We start from the raw sequence: 20,176 nt of genomic DNA, 5'->3' as shown, positions 1-20,176 counted from the left end.
CATGTCACCCGTGTTCCTGGCCGTAGGGTGCCTCATGGTGAGTATCCAGTCTTCCATCTTTCACACACTTCACAGGGAAGTTGCTGAGCAAAGGGAAATAATCCCCTGGCACCTTCAGAGAGCCATTGTGGCTGAACCTGGTGGGTCTCATAGGCTCAGGCAGACCTTGGTCAGGTGAGATATGGTGTAGTTGGCTAAAGCTGCGGGTTCAGGCACGGAGTAGCCTGTGGGAAACTGGAGCACCATTACAGGTTAAAGCAGGAGGTGTTACCTGTATGCTTGTGTGCTCTGCTCAGAGCTGTATGCAGGATACTGCTGTGGGGCAGCAAGCCAGCCTGTGAACCCATAAAACTCCTAGTTATCTCCAAATTGTTGGCAGGCTCTGCCTTACAGCAGGAGCAAGGAAGCAAAGTAGTGGGGTGGCTTTCCATCACCGCAGAGGTGAGATGGGGCAGGGGGGAGTGTGTGCTGTGTCTCCTGGTGGCAGGGGACACCTGAGAGATGCCACTCTCCCCTCTTCCGCATGCCTCTCCTGGCTCCAGGATAGTGTGTGTTGGCATGGGGGAGCTCTGCCTGTGCCTGAGGTTTGGCCTGGGTGGCAGCTGCAGACGGAGACTGTGCTGGCGTCTGCAGACTGGCTGTGGGAAGGAGCCAGCAGGCTGGGAAAAGAGCAGGCTTTTCCCCAGAGCTGGTAGGAGAAACACCCCTTCTTGTGCCATTGGCAGGAAACGGCTCCATGGAAGGGTGTGGGGTGGTGGGCTCCCACCCTGGCCTCACTGCCTTGAGCACTGCCTAGTATTGAAGTCATCAGCCCAGCACCAAGGAGGTCAGTTTGTGCATCGCTGCGGGGCTTGACGACTTTGGGGGATCACGAGTGACTGTTGCTGGTGTGTGGCATTGCTTGGGTAGGCAGGAGGGATGACTGGCAGCCCTGCCCAGCACTGGTGCTGGCTGCTCTGCCTGGGCTGCTGGGGCACAGCTCCCACTGCACACTGGTGCTGCATCTGGCTGGCAGGGCAATGCTGAGATCCCTCCTTGCAGTCACTCTGTGGGGCGAGGGCACCCCAAACAGGCATCTTCTTGCCTCTGGCACTGCCGTGGGTCAGCAGATGGACGCCCTGTGCTTAAGTTCAAGACTCATTGCCTGCCTGCCTTTGGGGACCAACCCATCATTCCCAAGGAGGCAGACAGGAATGTGGGGTTTACAACCCCCTTCACAGGCAGGGACCCTAAAGCCAGTGGCTGCTTTGCAGACTTCACACTCACCGTCTTCTGCCACCAAAGCCGTTGGGGGCTGCGGGACAGGCTCCAACTCCCTCCTTGAGCCCCTGAAGTGGGCAGCAGGGTCTGGCTTCTCCCTTGTTTAAGAGCTGGGGGAAGGAAAGTGATGTGAGGGAAAGAGGAGGAGAGAAGCTGGAAGGAGGGGAGAGCCTCCCTGCACCTGGCCCGGGCATCATGATGACGCCAGCCAGCTCAGCTGCTCCTCGCTCAGGGAAAATGAGAGCATCACCCCCAGGCAGGAGCTGTGAAGTGCCCAGCGGGCAGCTGCGAGGGGCAGGCGAGCATCCCATCCCATCCTAGCTCTGCCTGCTCCCAGCTGTGGGATCCCCATGTTGCCTTGGAAACGAGGGATTTTACAGCAGCTTGCAGTGGGGGGGAGAGGTCTTCCCCATGCCTATGCCACTGTCCTGTTCTGTCCTGCCCTGTCACCCCAGGCCTGCCTGTGCTACTCCCCACCTCATCCCTTTCCTGCAGACAGGGGAGGGAGCATGACAGCTGCCATCCCCTGGCTCTGGCCACCCCAAAGCCTCTCCACTGAGCCTGCTGTGGATGCGCTGTTCCCCAACGGGCTGCAGTGCACCGCCCGCCTTGGCTGCCCACGCGGTGAGGATGGCAACTGGGGAATGACGAGCCCAGGGTGAAGGGAAGGTATCAAATATTAATCCCTGCTGTAAATTCAGCAGCATGGGAGTGGAGCATTGCGCAGCATCCCCAACACCTTCCCGGTGCCATCCATGTTGCACGTAGGTCCCCAGATGGGCTCTTTCCCAGGACCCTGGGGGCATGGCAAGGCGCTGGGTGCCCATCACCCCCATTTCCCATAGGGCGGCCATAGATGGGTGCCACAGCCCACCCATTCCCATTTTGGGGTGGCCCACGCTGTTCCCCCAGTGCTGGAGCCCTCACCCTGGTAAACACTGCTTTGGTGGCTGCAGCACCCACAGGAAGTGACCCAGCAACATGCTGAGCCAAGGGGCTGGCAGCCAGCCCCTGCCTGCCTGGCCTGGCTGGCCCCTGCTGCCTCCCCTTACTGCAGCATCACAGGCCACAGGTGGCACGCATCCTGCATTGCCTCTCAATGCTCAGCACGGGAACCTGACCTGCTCCTATAGCTGCACACTGGGGTCATGCAGACGTTTCTGCTGTATTTGGGAAGCCAAGCGAGACGCAGAAGCCATCTCCTCACCTGCCTCACTGGAGCTGCTCACGCTTGACTCGAGTTGTGCCCCGGCCCCGTTTCTCACTGAGCCATCACCCCGCAAGTGCAATCGCCCTGACACCGGGCTCCGTCTCACGGGTGGCCCCGAGGACAGGCTGGCGGCTGCCTGTGCCGTGCTGTCGCTTCCCATCGCGGTCCCTGTGCTGAGCTGCCCAGCCCGCACCAGGGCTGCTCACCTCCCTCTCGACTCACTGCCGTGCCGTCAGCGCTGCCCGGCCCTTCGCCAACAAAACTGATGTGGGAACCTCCTGCCGGGCAGCAGCAGGTCCTGAGCTGCCAGCGGGGATCTGCCACATCACACACCCACCACCCCAGACAGCGCCAAGCACCCATGGGGCAGCATTAGCCTGCTCTGTCCCCTGGGCTTGCACGGGCACCCTGTGGGAGGGCAGCTCAGCCCCCATCTCCCCAGGCTGGGCATTTTTGGAACCTGCTGCCTTTTTGGCATCAGCCAGCCTGTCACATTCTGCTGAGCAGGTCCCAGAGCATGACCGACACCGGCCTGGCTGCCCAGTCCGTCAGGATGAGCAAGCAGGTTTGCAGCTTCAGCACAAGGCGCATCTATCTGGGTGAGGATGCGCCATCTCACCGGCTCTCAATAATTAGCCCAGCACACGTGGCAGAGGTGGACATCGTTTCTTGGTGTTTAACGTCCTTCAAATTGTTTTTCCCTGGTTGCTTTCTGAGCTTCTCCGAGGAATCAGCTCCTTTTGGTCTGTTGGAGTGGGCTGTGCTGGGTTCCCCTTACACCATCCCACCAGTGCCCCAGTCCCACTGCCAGACTGGGGCTGGGCGAGTCCTGGGAAAATCACCTTATTGGAGGCCTTCCCTTGCCACCCACCTCATCCTGCCTGTACCGGCTTCTCTGGTGAGGCTCTGGCCCTCCTGGCAGAGTGATACAGGCTTTTGCAAATGCCCAGAAAGGTCTTTCTAGGTTTGAAAATGCCCCATACTGGCACGGTCAGAGCTGTCCTCCTTCACCCATGTCTGCAGGGTCCCCACCAGCCTTCCCTTTCCCTTGCCACATTGCTCTGACTCAACAGGTCCCCACTCCCAGTGTGACATGAGGGCGGGGGCCAAGAGAGCCCTTGCCCAGCAGGTTTGGGGACTGGCCTCCACAGCTGTGGCCAGACCCACCAGGGTCAGTGTCCTCAGGGCACACATAGGGGGGACCCCACTTTGGGTGACCCCTTCCTGCTCTGAGCTGCACCAAGAGGTACAGGGGGCTGGTACTCAGGAGATTCGATATCCTGAGCCAGGTGGGTATTGAATCTCATGAGCGAGCAGGGAGAGAGCAGGGCTTTGGCCTGGGCAAGCAGTTGATGAAACTGGCCAGCCCCAAAACCTTTCGGTTTTTTTCCATTTTCCTGCCACGCAGTGCTGGGGCTGGCTCTGCGGGCTCACCTTGCCACTGCTCCCCACCACCCATGGGGACGTGCTGGTCAGAGGGAGGTACTGGTAATGATGTGCGGGAGAGCCAGGGACAGAGCAGGGCTCTTGGTGACCCTGGCACCAGGACTGGTAGGACAGTGGCGAGGAGGCACCCAGCTCCACTGCAGCCATGGCAGGACAGGTGGCCTTCAAGGACAGAGGTGGTGGATGGCCTGCAGGCACTGCCTGTCTGCATCATCTTCTGGCCCTGCATTCCCAGCTGTCTGCATGGGCCCAGTGGACTAGTCCTTGGGGAGGCCAAGTAAGATGCAACCCCCCCAGCCTCGCAGGCTGTGTAGGACAGATGTGAGCCCCCATGTCCCCCCCAAGCTGAGGTTTGTCCTGCTTTGGGGCTGGCCAAGTGCCAAGCATCACCACGGACCCCCAGTGTGACCTGTGGACACATTGTCCCTCTGTGCCCCAGTTTCCCCCTTGGCTGGGACACAGCAGAACTGAGTCTGTCACATGCAGACACAGTGACCAGGGTCACACTGCATATGGTGACAGGGACATGCACAAACCAAGCCCTCAGCCCTAGCCTGTGCTGCCCACCCCTGTCCTCCCTGGCAGAGCCAGGGCCTGTGCAGCACCGGTGTCAGCAGTCAGTGAACAATTAGCACGAACAGCTACAGCTACAGTCACCTGCGCAGCATGGGGTGGGCCTCTCCCCAGCCGCTGTCAGCAGAGACTGGGGCAGGAGCATGCTGCTGGTGGGGAAACTGAGTCATGGAGATGCAGTGCGCATCTTGGTTCCGCTCCCAGTTAGGTTTGGGGGAGGACCCAGCACTGAGCAGGCAGAAACCCCGACAGAAGAGGGGATTTGTCCCTGCACCGGCCCAGCCTGGCTGCTCCTGGCCCTGATGGCGAGCCATGGCAGGGCAGCTGGGCCACACACCCCAGACATGGGGACAGAAGCTGCTCCTGCCTGTGGACAGGTGCCAGGCTGCCCTTTTTCTTGCTGGGCTGCGGGAACGAGCCCCGGCTCGTGTTGTCTCTCTGGCCACTCGCATTTCCCCCACTGGCAGGAGAGGGGCCCCCGGCAGCTCTGCCAGGGACAAGCCCGGACCTGCACAGCCATGGTGAGGACCCAACACCACCGTCCTCCATGCAGGGGTAGGGGACAGTCCTGTCACTCCCCGCAGAGCCCTGCTGCCCACGTGGGGCTGCTGCCAGGGGCTGTGCCAAGGGGGTCCCTTCGGTCCAAGGGGCTGCCACCCCTGCGGGCAGCAGACACAAAGCCAGGGGGCAGACCCCACCCCTGCCTGAGGGCCACCCCAGGACTTCTCAGCGCCCAGGGGGTTGGGCTGGGGCTGCCCCCTCCCTCCCCCCGGGTGCCCCAGACTGGGTGCCTGGGGATGTTGCAGCCCAAAGCAGCAGCGTACCCGGTGCTCAGGGGAAGGTGTCAGCCGCTGCCAGAACCCCTCTGCCTGGCTCCCAGCAAGCCCTGAACAGCTGGCACAGTCAGAGCCTTTGGCTCCATCCTTCTCCTGTGGGATCTTCCCCTTCTTCTAGGCTGACCCTGGCTTGAGGAGGAGAAGGAAGAGGAGGAGGAGGTGTCCACAGCCCCAATGACCTCAGCACATGCCATGGCGCTGCCATCTCTGGTGGTGTGGAGAAGTGCCTGTTGTCCGGTTGGATCCCTCAGCACTTTCCAGCCTAAAATAGCAGCCACACAGAGGGAGCAGATGGTCCCGCCACTCCTCGCCACAGGGCTCGTGGGACATGGTCCAACCCACTCATCCCCTGCTCTTGGGCAGCCGAGGCCCTGTGGCCACCCCAAAGTGCAGAGCTCTAGACAGGTGACCTCGATCTATGGAGATGTCACCCAGGGCCACAGCTGCAGGGACAGAGAGTGGCACCGCAGGGGATGCCCTCAGGGCAGGCATCTCTGTGCCAACCTGGCAGCAGCATCTTCCACAGCGGGACTCCATGCATTCCCATAAGATTTGGGCTCCTGCATCATTTGGGTGACTGCACCCATGGGCGATGCTGACGCCCAGCATCCCCTTGGGCAGCGAGCTGGCCTGACCCACTCTGCTGCATGCATCACATCACAAGCCTTGCTGGTGCTCAGCTCTGGTGCGGGGCTGGCTGGCACGGGGCCGGCAGCAGGCGGGGAGCAGATGGAGCAGCATGGTGGGGGTCACGGGGGCAGGAAGCCAGGGGCAGCTGGAGCGGCTAAACTGGCAGTTGGAGCACTGCATCCTGCAGGGAGGAAAATGGAAGCACTCGGGGGGACAGCAGGGCCACGCTGAGCATGGCCCCAGGGCCCCGGGGGACAGCTCTGCCCTGTCTGTGCAGCAGGGACAAGCTGACCCTGCTCCCCCCACCCAGCTACTGCATCCCTCTCATCTGTGCAATTTGTTCCTGGGGCTCAGCCCTGTCCCAGGCAGGGTGCATGCTGCTGGCCCCAGCAGGCTCAGCTGTGCCCACAGCATCTCTGGGAGCACAGGGGGCACGCCGGGGCAAAATGCATCAGCTGGGGCTGCGTTCCTGCAGGAGTCACGGCAACACCAGCGTGCTGCAGACCCTGTGCTCACCCCAGCGCTCCTCTGTCCGGTGCAGACACAGGAGACCATGGAAGGATGCTCCTGGGGCCACAGAGACCGGAGGGAAGGGTCTCAGCTACAGAGGATTTTGAAATAAAGCAAATGCCGGTACACACACCCCCGTGCAGAGACACCCAGAGGGCGGCAGGCCTCAGCTCTAGGCTTGAAGCCACATGAGCTCCCAGTGGGTCCCCAATGTCAAGGCCCCTTGCTGGGGCACCCACAGGTTCCTTGGCTGCACCAGCAGTGCCTTCGGCACTGTGGGCAGTGGAGGCTGGCTCAAGGAGGTGGGAGATGGGGAAACTGAGGCAGAGCTCCAGCGTTGGGGCCGGTGTGTGCCGAGAGCCATCGGCCGCTGCCTTTGCCCGTCTCCGCATGTTGCCCATTGCATCGCCAAGCATCCCCCCACGGGGCTCCAGCCGCCGCAGGCAGAGAAAGCCCCGGTGCCTCTGGGAAAACGAGGCCACTCCACGGAAAAGCTTATGGGGGATTTCACCGCCTGGTTGGCCACGGCCAGGCAGGGCAGCCGCAATGGGCCAAGGTCAGGCGGGATGCAGTGGTGCCGGCAAGGACGGGCCCAGGGGACTGCGGCACCGGGGGCCTGCCGGCACAAGGGCCCGACTCCCCACAGGGGCGCAGGACGCGGGGCTGAGCCCCCCCGGCACCTCTCCGGGAGATGCCGGTGCCTCATCCAGGAGCACCGGGGGTCCCGCGGGTGCCCACACCCGGGGTGCTGGGGGATCCCCCCGAGGGATGGCGCCGGGGGTCCCCCAGACCCTGCCCGGGGGGTCCCGCCGTGGGCGGGGGATGCTGCGGGGGGCGGGGATGGGGGCCGGGGCCGAGGGGAGCGGAGCCGGCCAGGGACCGGGGATGGGGATGCGGATGGGGATGGGGATGCGGATGGGGACCGGGGGCGGCGCCGGTGGGTGGCTCCTGGTCCCGGCCCCGGCGGTAACTCCGCCTGCCGTATTTATGGGAAAACAAGCGGCGGCGGAGCCGGGCGGCCGCGGCGGAGCGTCGGGCCGAACTGAACCGAACCGTAAACGAACCGGGCCGGGCCGTGCCCCACCCGACCGGGCCGTGCCGGATCGGGCGGAGCCGGGCCGGGCCATGGCCACCGGGGAGGCGGCAGCCCGAACCTAAGGCGGCGAGGATGCGGCGGGGGGGGCTGCCGGGACGGCGGGCGCGGAGCAGGTAAGGGGGGGCCCACGCAGGGGACTGGGGCCTGTCGTACTCCCGGGGGACCCCGACCGAGCCATCCCCCCGCGACCCCCCCGACCATCTCATCCCGTCCTCCCATCCCCCCCACCCCGAGCCCCCATCTCATCCCCTCCGTGTTCCACATCCCCATCCCATCCCCCCGAGACCCTCCCGGGCCATCCCACCCCGTCCCTTCCCATCCCATTCCCCCCATCCCATCCCCCCATATGCCCGTCCCCATCCCATCCCTCCAGCCCCCCCGGGGCCATCCCTATCCCGCCCTCCCCGGCCGAGTCATCGCACCCCATCCCTCCGTGTACCCCATCCCCATCCCACCTCTTCCCCATCCCATCCCGCCGCAGTGCCCGGGCCGGCCCACCTCGCCCCGGTTCCCGGCGATGCCGGCCCCGGGGCAGGCTCAGCGCCCTGCGCGGCCCAGCGGGCCCGGTGCCGGCCGGTGCCTCCCGGTGCCGCTGCGCAGCGTGGGGGTACCCGGGGCCACCGCCCTGGGGTCTGCGGTGCGCGGCGGCGGCGGCAGCGCCCGGGGCAGCCCCGCTCCCCCCGGCCGCCTCCCCGGGGGCCGCCCCGCGCACCCCACAGGGTCCGGGCACTGCAAACCCACCCGGGGTCCCCCGGCCCCGGGGTGACCCCAGCCCCCCTCTCCCCTGGCCTTGCCCGTCTGCGGGGGCCCCTCCAGGGTGGGGTGCCAGAGCCTGGCCGGCAGAGAGGGGCGCTGGGGGCTGGCTGGGGTCGGGGCGTCCCTTGCTGCCCCTGGGGTGCTGCTCAGCCCTCACCTGGATGCCGGTACGCTCCTGGGCTGGGGCTGGGGGTGCTGGTCCCCCTGGCAGGATGACCCCCTCCAGGGGTGCAGGCGGGGCAGGGGGTGCTGGGACACTCAGGGGGGGCTGTGACCATGCAGCCGTGTGTACAGAAAGCGGGGGGGGGGGTCTCAGGGCAGAGGCTGGGGGGAATGTGGGGGGTGCCAGGGGCACACTGGCCGGGAGGCATGGGCGGGGCACAGAGCTGCGTGGTTCAGGGCTGGGGGGGGCACAGGGGGGTGTGTAGAGGGGCAGTGCGATGTGCATGGGGGGGGCAACGCTGTAGGTGCACAGGGCACTGTGTGTGTTGCGGTGCTCTGGGGCTGGCACAGAGGGGGAAGCGTCTGTTTGCCACATACACGGGGCAGGGGCCGGGGCGGGGGCAGTGGATTCCCTTGCTGCAGGCAGTGCCCGGACAGTGTGTGCACAGGCAGCGTTGGCTGTCAGCGCCCTCCCAGAGCGCGCAGGCCTGCGCGCAGTGGGCCTGTGGGCTGGCAGTGCCCATGGCGCAGCGTGTGCGCAGTCACTGCACCCGCGGCAGTGCGCCAGTGGTACCTCCAGCGTCGTCTGCACGAGCACAGCGGTCACAGTGCACGTGAGATGCTGCCCTGGCCGTGTTTCCAGATGTGGGCACCGCTGGCATGCTCGGGGCAGCGCAGGTGCTGCCGGCATGCTGGCAGTGAGCTCAGTGCAGCGCAGCATGCGCTGGCAGCCTGCTTGGGCTGCCTACGGGGTGGTGCAGTGGCAGCATGCTCAGCGCGCTGCATGTGTAGGCAGTGTGCTGGCAGGGTACCCGGTGCAGCGTGCCCAGGCAACACTGAGGTGGGCAACGTGCTGCCCATCTGCTCAGCAGGATGTGTGCAGGCAGCGTGTGCGGAATGCCCAGGCAGCGTGCACGGGGCAGCGCACTGGCAGTGTGCTCAGTGCAGTGTGTGCAGGCAGCACCTTTGATGTGCGCATGGGGCAGGCAGCAAGCTGGCAGCGCCCTGGTGCTGCTCAGTGCATCATGGGCAGGCCGTGGGGCAGCACACTGGCAGGGCGGTGTGTGCAGGTGGCTTGGGGCAATGCACAGCCAGTGTGGGGGCAAGCAAGCTGCCAGTGCATGGGGCAGTGCCCTGGTAACGTGCTCTGTGCAGCGTGCAGGCAGCATGAGGGCAGCACGCTGGCAGTGCACAGCACGCTGGCAGCATGCAGGCAGTGGGGGCAGGCTGAGGGGCAGTGCCCTGGCAGTGCTCAGTGCAGCGTGTGTGGGCAGCGTGAGGGCAGGCTGCAGGCAGTGCCCTGGCAGAGCGCTCAGTGCAGAGCAGGCAGGCAGCACCCTCACCGTGGGCATGGGGCAGGCAGCAGGGAGGCAGTGCACAGGCAGGCTGCTGCAGTGCCTGGGCAGTGTGGTACACACTGGCAGGGCACTGCACAGCCCGCACGTGCTGCATGCAGGCAGTGACCCAGTTCCCGGCAGCTTCCCGCGGGCCCCTCCAACAGCCTGGGGTTGCTCCCGCTCCCAGCACCCTGATGCTGCTCCCACAGGCCAGAGCTGCGGGAGGCCAGGTGCTCACGTGTGGCATGGTGGGAGCAGCGTGCTGGGCGGCGTGGGGTGCTGGGCAGGGAACGAGGGCAGCCCCTGACTGCAGGTAGGGCCCACAGGCAGTGGCAGGCACAGGGCTGGGTGCTGAGCAGGGTGGAGGCACGTGGGTGGCACTGGCCTCCACAGCGGTGACAGGTTGAGCTGTGGGCTGGCATGGGGGGGGGGGTCCCACTGGGTGCCCCTTGGCAATGCTTTGGGTGTGCCAGAGTGGAGCTGCTGTGCCGGGGACAGGGTGGGCAGAGGTGTCTTTGTGTCCTGCCCAGCAGTGTGGGCACGGGGGCTCTGCGACAAACCGTCTGGGCCCTTCCCCAGGCTGGAGATGTGAGCATGGGGCTGGCTGTTTCCCCAGGGGCCTTGTGCCCCCGGGGGGGGTGGCTTGGGTGCGGGGAGCTCAGTGGACATCAGCAGCCCTGAAAGCACTGCCGGCTGGTGTCAGCATCCCCAGGGTGACAGAGCGTGGAGACCCTGGGCAGGGAGACTGGTGCCTGCCAAAAGCAGGCAGGTCTGGGGGTGAAGCGGGGCATCTGGTGCCCACCACCCGGGGGGGGTCAAAGAGCAGAGGGGATGCCAAATCCTCTCCCTGTGGAGGGGACTCAGTGTCGGGGACAGGTGGGGTGTGGGAGCGTGGTAGAACTGGGCACCAGCAGTGTTGGCGGGCCATCCCAGCTCTGCCCCCCCCGATGGACAGAGGATGCCCACGGCTTTGCAGGTGCTCTGCTCTCCCTGTGGTGCTGCAAAGCCCTGACTCCCCCCGGCCCCCTGCAGCACCGCCGCCCCAGCAGCCTCCCCACGCACCCATGCTGTCCTCGCAGAGGAGGAATAATTCGGCGAAACCATGGCAACCCCGGGCAGCGCTGGGGATGCCGGCACCGAGCTGTCCCCGGGTCCCCGCACTGCCATGGCCTCACGCGGCTCTGTGGGCAGTGGGGCGCTGCTGTGGTGGGTGGGGGGGGCATGCCAGTGCCCGTGGGATGCAGTGCCCATGTCCCCAGGGCACAGGGGTGCACACGGTGGCCTCGCTGGGCTATGGTTTGGTTTGGCTCAGCAGGGCTGCAGCTGTAGGGGTCTCTCGGGGTGCTCGATCTCCCCACCAAGGCACCCCATGGCCCCAGCAGCCACCCCTCTGCCATGGCCAGAGCTTTCCTGGGATCCTCACATGCCTTTTTTATTTTGCAGTGCTAGGATGGAGCCACCGCGGGGCCCTGGGCCAGTTCAGCCCACCCACCCCCTCCCTGCTGCTGCCAGACCAGGTAGGACCCTGGGCTGCAATTCCCTGCCCACTAGCAGCCCTGACACCATGGGGATGGGCTTCCCAACACTGCTGTTGGCATCACTGCACCATGGGGTGCTGCCTTCCCAGATCTGGCCCAGCTCCCAAGCATTGTAATGCAGCGGGGCTGATGCTGAGCCACTGCTACAAGGGCAAACCTGCTCCCCCAGCCCTGGAGACACTGGGATCCCCATCTTCTCCTGGCACCAAGCTCTCCCCAGCCCACTCCAGGGACAGACACCCCAACCCCATTGGCTTCACCTCAGCTCCAACATCCGTCCCCCACCCTTGGCTTCGGGGTGAGCCAGGGCTTTATCCAGGTAACAAGGGGGAACCCAAGTCTCCCTCCCCATCACTGCATAGTCAATACTGCTTGCCAAATAAAGTCTATTCCTTTCCTCCCAGAAATACCTTCCCTGTGGTCCTCTGCTGCTGTTTAAAGCCAAATGCCTTTTGCTGGCCTTTGCCATGCACTTTTAGTGTATTGTGGAGCAGCTGGTGCCTGCCTGAGCTCCTGGGCCCCTTGACCAGGTGGCCAAAAACACAAACCCTTACAGGATGTGATGAATTTTAAAGCTGGCCGGGTATCGCTGCCATGGGCAAAGCCAGTTGTACAGGCACTCAGCACCGATGGTAACCTGCAGCTGGCTCTCGATGGGCTGTTGGTGAAGATCAGTGCCACAATCCACCAGGTCCTGTGGGCAAACCACCTCGTCTGCTCCCCCAGTCACTCTGGAGGGCTTGTGCTGATGACCCCCCTTGTCACACAGCAGTGTCACGCATGTGGCTGGGGATTCTGCCCACCCCAGCCACCAATGCAGCGTCATCCCAGAGCAGGTGGGGTGCACGATGCTGGTGCATGGTGGGTGCCAGACCCTGTGTCCCTTGGGAGCTGCAGCTGCCATCCCACTCACTCCCCAGCCTGGGAGATGTGTTGTGGCTGCAGGATATGGGAGAGGACAAAGCCGGTGGGTGCTGAGCCAGCACAGCCCCTCCGGCACAGAGTTATTGCAGATGGGCTCTGGTCTATCCTGCTCAGAGCTGTGGGAAGCAATAGAGGAGTCACTGCTGGCACACGGGGTTGGGGCACCCGCCATAGTACCCCTCTGCCAGCCCCCGGTGCTGCCTGTGCCAGTCTGGAGGAGCCCCAGGGAGCGATGCGGCTGCAAGCAGCCAGGACTGTTGACACCCCACAGGGGTGTTCATGGGCCATGGTGGGTGCAGCTTCCACAGGGAGGCAGTGCAGCTCCTGCCCCGCTGGAGCCCCAGAGCTGCGTGGGCTTCCCAGGTGCCATGATGGAGGCTCCTGGTGCCCATCCCTGGGTGATGCTCCTGCCCGTGCTGCCTACAATGCTGGTGCTGGGCACAGCAAGCACTGGGACGTGGGCGCACGTGGTCCCAGGAGACCCCACAGTCACTTGGATGCTCACAGTGGAGGGCCGGGCATGTTGTCTCCATCCACTATGGAAAACCCTAGTGCTGAATCCGCCCCAGCCCTGTTCAGAGCTGCCGTTTCCCACGATGCTGCAAGAGGGTCCCTGTGTCCTGCACCTGAGGAACAGGGGCATGGTGGTCAGTGGCCTCGTCTCCCTGCGGTGAGCTGGCACCCCTCCCAGCTGCCCTGCGGTGCCCAGTGCACCCATGGATGTCCTGCCATCCTCTCCATTATTTGCATCCCAGATTTGGAGTCTTTCCAGCTTCTTCCCCCAGTTGGGATCCGACTATTAACAGCAACAGCAGAGGCTGGAATGCCCCTGAACCCTCATTTCTGAAGAGGTGGCCAAACCCCTGCTTCAAGCCAGGAGCTGTGGGGATTTATCCAGTGCCATGGCGGCTCCCCGAAGTCTCCGCCGGGATTTAGGCGCCTATCTGTTCTCTTGCAGGGCTGGCTGCCTTCCTCTGAGGCCATCTGAAGGGGAGCTGGCGGGAGAAGAGTCGCTTTTAAGATGACACGAACAGACCCACCTGACATCCTGGTGTCTACGGTGTACCAAGACATAAAGGTGGCCACCGCAGCCCCCAGGGATTCGATTGTCTGCCAGCCCTTGGCACAATGTGACGCCTCCATGTCCTCATCCCTGACCCACGAGCCGCAGCCCTTCAACAAGCGCCACTGCAGGAGCTTCGACTTCCTCGAGTCGCTGGACGAGCAGCTGGGCACCCCCCTGGCCATGGAGCGCCCCTGCCCGCGCCCTGGCACCCCCGAGCCCACACCAGGGCTGCCGGGCAGGCGGGTGCCACCAAAGCCGGACCCTTATGCTGGCAGAGCCCCACTGCCAAGGAGCGAGCCGAAGCGACGTGCCCGCTCGAAGAGCGCACCGCGGGTGAAGTCCACCTTCACCCCGGTGCCAATCAGTGTCTCGGCGTCGCCACCGCCGGCCCGGCGTGGGCGGGAGGCGCTGCGGGTGGCCCGGGAGCCCTCCCGCCCCGAGCCCTCGCCGCGCCGCGAGAGCCAGGTTCCCCTGCGGGCGCTGGCTAACGAGGTGCACCCCATCAAGCTGCAGCCGCAGCGCAGCAGCATCAGCCGCATCTCCCCACTCTGCCTGGGCAGCAACTGCTTCGAGGAGGGGCCGGGCGCCAAGGTGGGCGCCAGCCCCCACGTCAAGTGCCGAGTGGACATCAAGCCGGACGAGGCGGTGCTGGTGCATGCCGCACGCAGCCTGCGGGCAGCCCAGAGCCGGCAGGAACCGCCACGCTGGCCCCGTGCACCCGGGGCTGCCCGCAGCCTGGCGGTGCCAGGGAGCAGGCAGGCATCCGCGTCCCGCACGCCCACCCCCAGCGACTCCTACAGTGGAGACCCCCCGTTCCTGCCCTACCCCAGCGAGTACTACGAGGCTGACCCCCGGGCGCTGGCATACCAGACGGTGCCGGTGCCGGCCTCGCGGGACTTCAGGGAGTACCCCGAGAGGGGCTGCATGACCTTCTCGGCCCCTGGCGTCCCCGCCAAGTTCTTCTACGCAGAGGAGCCGGTGCGGTGCCCCAGCCCTGCCATGCCCCTCCGCAGCTCCGGCTATGCCAGCTACCCCTACCCCGGCCGCCATCCCATCCCCCAGCACTTTTACGCCGAGGACCCAGCCAAAACTGCCATCCACACGGTGCCACCCCGGACGTTGTACGTGGAGGAGGCGCGGGGCTACCCAGTGCAGGAGGCGCCTGCCCGTGCCTTCTACGGGGATGAGCCCCGCTTTTATGCCCCCCGCGGCACCCCTGTCAAAACCCTCTATGCCGAGGATGCCCGCACGTACCCGGCCCTCGGCTCCTCTTCCCGGGTCTTCTACACCGAGGACTACGGGAAGTACCGGGAACGGGAGATGCTGTCGCGGACGTGCCCTCCACCCCGCAGCACCCAGCCCTTGCACTTCAGTGACTGGTACTGCCCTGAGCGGAGCGCGCTGCCCTACCAGACCTTGCAAGTGTCGCGCTTCGCCCCGCAACCGCCTGGGCGTGAGGCCATGGTCTCCTCCTGGCATGCCAGCTATGGCGTAACCCCACCGCGGCTGGGCCGGGAAAGCCAGCACTACTCCAAATCCTGGGATAACATCCTGGCGCCGGTGGCACGCAGGGAGGAGGTCCTGCAGCGCGGGCGCAGCTATGAGAACCTGCTCGCCCAGGAGCAGCACCGTGCCTTATCCCCTGAGGAGCGCCGGCAGCCAGTGGTGATCAACCTGTCGAGCTCACCCAAGCGCTACGCTGCCCTGTCCCTCTCGGAGAGCTCCATCCTTGAGAGGGTGCACGCTGATGGTGGCCGAGGCCCCCTGGGCCGCTCCTGGTACGTCACACCGGAGATCACCATCACCGACAACGACATCCGTGCCGACGGGCTGGGCAGGAGCGAGAGGCGCTCGGCCAGCTGGGATGTGCTGGACGGGGGGCGAGAGCGCGGTCCCTACGCCGTGCCCTGCACCCCACAGCCCGTCCCCAGGGAGAGCGGCTCGGGGCGCCAGCGCAGCCTGGAGCAGCTGGACGAGCTCATCACTGACCTCGTCATCGACTACAAGCCAGCACCAGACCATCGTGCCGGGGACAGGGACAGCCTCGCTGAGCAACTCAAGCAGCTTCTGAGCAGCAGCGCCCCGGGGCCCCCCCGGCGGGGTGAGGGCAGGAGGGTCCCCCCTGGCGTGCCTGAGGGACCCCGACCCACAAAGGAGCAGCCGGGTCCCAGCTCCCGTGCCAGCGCCCCGCGCCCCCAGCCTGCCCCACTGTCCGTCGGTCCCTTCGAGAAGTCACCAGAGAACTGCTCGCCTGACCTGAGTGCGGAGGAGGACGACATGATGATGTGCTCCAACGCCAAGTGCCGGCGGACGGAGACCATGTTCAACGCCTGCCTCTACTTCAAGTCGTGCCACAGTTGCTACACCTACTACTGCTCCCGGCACTGCCGCCGCGAGGACTGGGACACACACAAGGAGAGCTGTGTCTACGGGCGCGTGGGCAGTGTCTGCCGCCACGTCCTGCAGTTCTGCCGGGAGAATGCCGAGGTGCACAAGGCCTTCTCGCGCATTGCCAAGGTGGGCTACCTCTCCCGTGGCCGTGGCGTCCTCTTCCTGGGCTTCCCGAACGCCGGCTCGGCCGAGAACTTCCTCCAGTTTGGGCTGGAGAGCCTGCTGATGTCCCCCACCTACCTGTCCCTGCGGGAGCTGGAGAGCTACTCGGACAACCTGGGGGAGTACGCCCGGGAGCTGCGGGAGACAGGCAACCAGTATGACCCTGACGAATGTTTCCTCCTGAATGTAACCGTGGCTGTCACCCAAAAAGTGCCAGAGAGGCCGTCACCGAAGATGCAGGTGCCGACGGTCAGGAAATACGCCAAGGTGGCCTTAGCCTCCTCCAGCCCTGAGAAGAAAATCCTGAAGAAGGAGCGGGACATGGAGACGTTGATCCTGACACCCCCACCCGGCACAGCAGACATTGACAAGGAGGGGGAGGAGGGCCGCAAGGCACGGGAGGTCTGCTTCATCAACATCCAGCGGGAGCTGCGCATCCGTGGCGTCTTCCTGCGGCATGAGTTCCCCGCCGTCTATGAGCAGCTCTGCGACTTTGTGGAGAGCAACAAGCGCTTCACCCCCACCACCATCTACCCCATCGACAAGAGGACAGGCAAACAGTTCATGTGCATGATCATGGCAGCCTCCGAGCCCCGCACCCTCGACTGGGTGGCCAGCCCCAACCTCCTGGATGACATCATGTGAACGTGGAGTGGGGAGCCCTCCCCCAGCACCCCTGGGTCACTCCCCTTTGTAGATAGGTGTTGCCCTGTCTGCAAGGTGGGACGGGGACCCCCTCTTGGGTGTGGTACCGAGGGGAGGAGGCTACAATGGGCTGCGGGTGGCCGGTGTTGGCTGGGGGGGGGCCGTAGCTGGAGCAGTGGGGGGACCGGGCTGGGGGAGGCCGTGAAGCAATGGAAGCACGGGACGAGGTTTGCTGTGGGGCACAGGTCCCAGCCAGCATCCTGGCAAGACCCCACAGAGCCCTGTCAGGGTGAGCAGTGCTTGGCTAGAGCGGGGGCACACCAGGCACCCCCTCCCAGCCTCTGCCCACCGGACGGCCTGGCTGCCTGCACACGCAGAGCCCCCCGTGCCTGCCCACGTGCCCTGCCTGCACCCGGGGCCCTGCCCAGCCCTCCAGGCCGTGCCCATCAGCACCTGGGGTCCTGTGGACCACCGCAGCGCCGCTGAGGCTCCACCGAGTCCGTGGGTGCTGCTGGCAGCTCTATAGTCTGCAGCAGCGGCCCCATACGGTTTGTGGGTGGGAGCTGGGTTGCACAAGGTCTCTGTTCCTATAGCGTCTGTGTGTCCTGAGCATGTTACCGTATGATCTTTAGATGCAGTGGGGAGCCTATGAGGGTGGCTGTAAGGCACCCTTGGGTGCCCCCCGGGACCCTCTCCATGAGGTCTCTGGGTACAGTCCCAGCAGGGAGGCAGGGGCTGCGGGGCGTCCCTGCCCGTTGACGCTGGCAGAGGGCCACGCTGCGGCCCCGGCTGTGCCCAGTGCCGGGTGCGGAGCCAGGCCTGGCCCAGGGGTGCCGCGGGAGGGCGGTGGGCGGCCACGGTGCTGCCGGGGAGCCCAGCCACATCGCCAGGGCTCGGGGTGAAGGACCCGAGTGGGGCTGGCAGGGCCGGGCTGGGGTGGCTGTGCGCGGCGGGGGGGCCGGGCCAACCGCGGCAGAGGGGCAGCGGGGGGACCCGCCAGGCCGGCGGCGAGGGGTGCTGCGGGCCAGGGAGCCGTGGCGGCAGGGCCGCGGCTTCGGGGCTGCCCGAGGGGTGTCGGGGAAGGGGGGCAGAGCCGGGCGCAACGGCAACACCGGCGCAACGGCAACACCGGCACCACGGCAGCGCTCAGCCGCCCCGCCGCTCACCCGGGACTGCCTCACGGCCCTGCCCGGCCCCGGGCTCACCGGCCGCCCTGCTCTGCGCCCCGCGCGCTGCCTGCCCACCCGCCCGCAGGCAGGCTGCCCGCGGCCCAGATCCCCAGCCAGGGCCCCTCTCCCCGCCGCCCCCTCCACCATCGGCGGAGCCTCAGCGTCCCGGTGCGAGGCCGCGGCAGAAGGTCCCGGTGCCCCGGTCATCCACGCTCCTCCTCCTCCTCCCTCCTCCACGCTCCGCCGCCGCCAGCAGCCCCCGGCCCGGCGTGCCGGGACCGCCCCCCGCCGCAGGCAGGGTTCCGCCCCTCCCGGCTGTGGGCGGGGCCTCGGGGCGGAGCCGGGCGCCCTCGGGCGGTGGTTGGCCGTTGGGGCGGAAGGGGCGCGGCGCGGCGGCAGGGCGGGCGCGACGATGGCGGCGGCGACGGAGGCGCTGTCGCGGGTGGCGGACGTGGAGATCGACGACAGCGGCGTCTTCAAGTACGTGCTGGTGCGCGTGCGCGCGGCCGGCGGGCCCGGGAAGGACGTCGTGCGCGGCCACGGCTGGGCCGAGTACCACGGTGAGGGGCGCGGGGCACCGGCACCGCCGGCCGGACTCGGGGCTGGGGGGGGCGGCGGCGGCGGCGGGATCGCCGGTGGGGCTGCGCGTGGGGCTCCGTCCCGCCCACCTGTGGGCCCGAGGGTAGGGAGGGAAGCGGCCCCCTCCACGGGCCCCGGCAGCCGGCGAGGGGCTGCCCCGGGGCGGGGCGGGGGGGGGCGTTCGTGGGCGGTGGCTCAGGCGGGAGTTCCCGGTGCTCTGGCACGGCCCCTCCGGTCGCCTTCCCCGCCGCCCCACGGCTCCCTCCCCCCGCAGCCGACATCTACGAGCAGACGGCGCGGGAACTGGCGCAGCAGGGCCTGGGCTGCGAGTGCCTGGGGGGCGGCCGGCTCTCCCACCGCCCCGAGGAGAGGAAGATCCACGTCTACGGGTACTCGGTGGTAAGCGGGGCGCCGGGGGGGGCGGCGGGGAGGGGAGGGCACACCCACCCGTGGACGCGGCTTGTCCCTCCCGACGGCGGCACGGGTGCCCGTGCGGGTCCCACTGCTCGTGGCCGAACTGGCACCGCATCCCCTCGGGAGCAGGAGGGCAGAGCTGGGGCTGCTCACATCCCCTCGGTGTCCCCCAGAATGCCCCGAGGAGGGTATCGGTGATGCCGGGGCAGGTTTTGCCAGCTTCTGCATGGCACCGGACCCCGGCCTGGGTGCCGTGCTGTCTGGCAGCCGGAGCCAGGCCGAGCTGCCCGTGGTCTGTGTGATCGGAGCTGATCGGTCTTTCACAGACACGGGCTCAGCGGTGTCTTCCACAGCCGGGGGCTGCTGCTGGAACCTCTGGTTGTGGTGAGCCACCCCAGGGCTTCGCTGAGCTCTCCCATAGGAGGTAACCGTGGCCTCTACTTTGGGACCCTCTCTCCTCTGCCAGGGCTTTGGGCGAGCGGACCACTCCGTGACTACAGAGAAGCTGAAAGCCGAGTATCCAGACTACGAGATCACCTGGGCAGATGAGGGCTACTGACTCGCTCTAGCCGGGCAGCGGCATTGACGCCAGCCTGGAGCTGGTGCGGCCAGATCCGGCATCGGGGTGAGGGCAGCAGGCTCCCTGTGCTCAGCAGCACTCTGGGCTCTCCTGTTTTTTCTTTGTGTTGAACTCGCCTGTTCTCCACTGTCACTGGACTTCCCACATGCCGTGGGTGATGCCCACCTCCCCAGCACAGGGCCGCAAAGCCTCGGTGAAGCCAGTGGGTGCTCTGCCCTGGCCTCCCAGGTAGCAAGGGGGTTTGTCCACGTGTGTATGTGAGAATTAAACACGTTGGGGAGCGCAGCTGCTTGCGTCGTCATGTGTTCATGGCTAAGCTTGCTCCTTACTCTGGGTCTGGGTTGTACCCCCTTACAGCAAGAGTGACTCCTTGGTTTTCCAGCCCCTCGTGGGGGGCCTGACCCCAGAGCTGGCAGGGTCTGGGGCGGGGACAGCAGAACGTGTGTCAGGATTAGCCTTGGGAAGGATTGAGGCAGGAGAGGAGAAAGCAATGGGTGCCCACGCCTGATAGAGGGAAGGGCAGGGTGGTACCAGGGGAGGGACCACCCTCATCTCCTGCTGGGAGGGAGCCGAGCTGCCCGGGAGCATGATTTGGAAGAACATGCCCCTTCTCACACCAGCAGGTCGTCACACCTTGAGGCAGAGTATCCTTCAGCCCTCTGGACAGCCAGGACTGGCTCCTGTCCCTCAATATTTCCCAGGGAGACTTTCTGCTTGCACTTCTAGTGAGGAGCAGGGTGAGGAGACTGGGAAAAGCTGCTGGAGCCATCGGTGGCAGGAGAGCTTGAGAGAGACGTGCAGGTCACGTTGGCCGGGTGGATTGCTCTTTTGCCATTCCATACAAGGTTGGGGCTGGAGGAACCTCACCTCCCCCCTGGTCCCAGCCCCGTTT

At 66.1% G+C, this 20,176-nt stretch overlaps 2 protein-coding genes across 2 annotated transcripts; both read left to right on the top strand.

The window, feature by feature from the left end:
• Positions 1-7,384: 7,384 nt before the first annotated feature.
• AJM1 (apical junction component 1 homolog) lies at positions 7,385-17,356 on the top strand. The gene is made up of 3 exons (XM_069770523.1): positions 7,385-7,674; positions 11,260-11,333; positions 13,237-17,356. Exon 3 carries the CDS (start codon positions 13,300-13,302, stop codon positions 16,540-16,542), a length of 3,243 nt encoding a protein of 1,080 aa, XP_069626624.1. The 5' UTR covers positions 7,385-7,674; positions 11,260-11,333; positions 13,237-13,299; the 3' UTR covers positions 16,543-17,356.
• A 729-nt stretch (positions 17,357-18,085) lies between these two features.
• On the top strand, positions 18,086-19,569 carry PHPT1 (phosphohistidine phosphatase 1). Its single transcript, XM_069770524.1, has 3 exons — positions 18,086-18,271; positions 18,565-18,689; positions 19,171-19,569. The coding sequence occupies exons 1-3, from the start codon at positions 18,124-18,126 to the stop codon at positions 19,261-19,263; spliced, it is 366 nt and encodes a 121-aa protein (XP_069626625.1). The 5' UTR covers positions 18,086-18,123; the 3' UTR covers positions 19,264-19,569.
• Positions 19,570-20,176: the final 607 nt, after the last annotated feature.

The sequence above is a fragment of the Haliaeetus albicilla genome, chromosome 26 (assembly GCF_947461875.1).
Source record: "Haliaeetus albicilla chromosome 26, bHalAlb1.1, whole genome shotgun sequence".
Taxonomy (NCBI): domain Eukaryota; kingdom Metazoa; phylum Chordata; class Aves; order Accipitriformes; family Accipitridae; genus Haliaeetus; species Haliaeetus albicilla.
This window is presented reverse-complemented; position numbering and strand designations above follow the sequence as displayed.

What these genes read in the sequence shown, in the direction of transcription:
- PHPT1 (XM_069770524.1), top strand. Translation starts at nt 18,124, where the DNA reads ATGGCGGCGGCGACGGAGGCGCTGTCGCGGGTGGCGGACGTGGAGATC. An exon ending in CGGCTGGGCCGAGTACCACG is followed by an intron (nt 18,272 to 18,564) that starts GTGAGGGGCGCG and finishes CTCCCCCCGCAG; the next exon opens with CCGACATCTACGAGCAGACG. An exon ending in ACGTCTACGGGTACTCGGTG is followed by an intron (nt 18,690 to 19,170) that starts GTAAGCGGGGCG and finishes CTCCTCTGCCAG; the next exon opens with GGCTTTGGGCGAGCGGACCA.
- AJM1 (XM_069770523.1), top strand. Translation starts at nt 13,300, where the DNA reads ATGACACGAACAGACCCACCTGACATCCTGGTGTCTACGGTGTACCAA.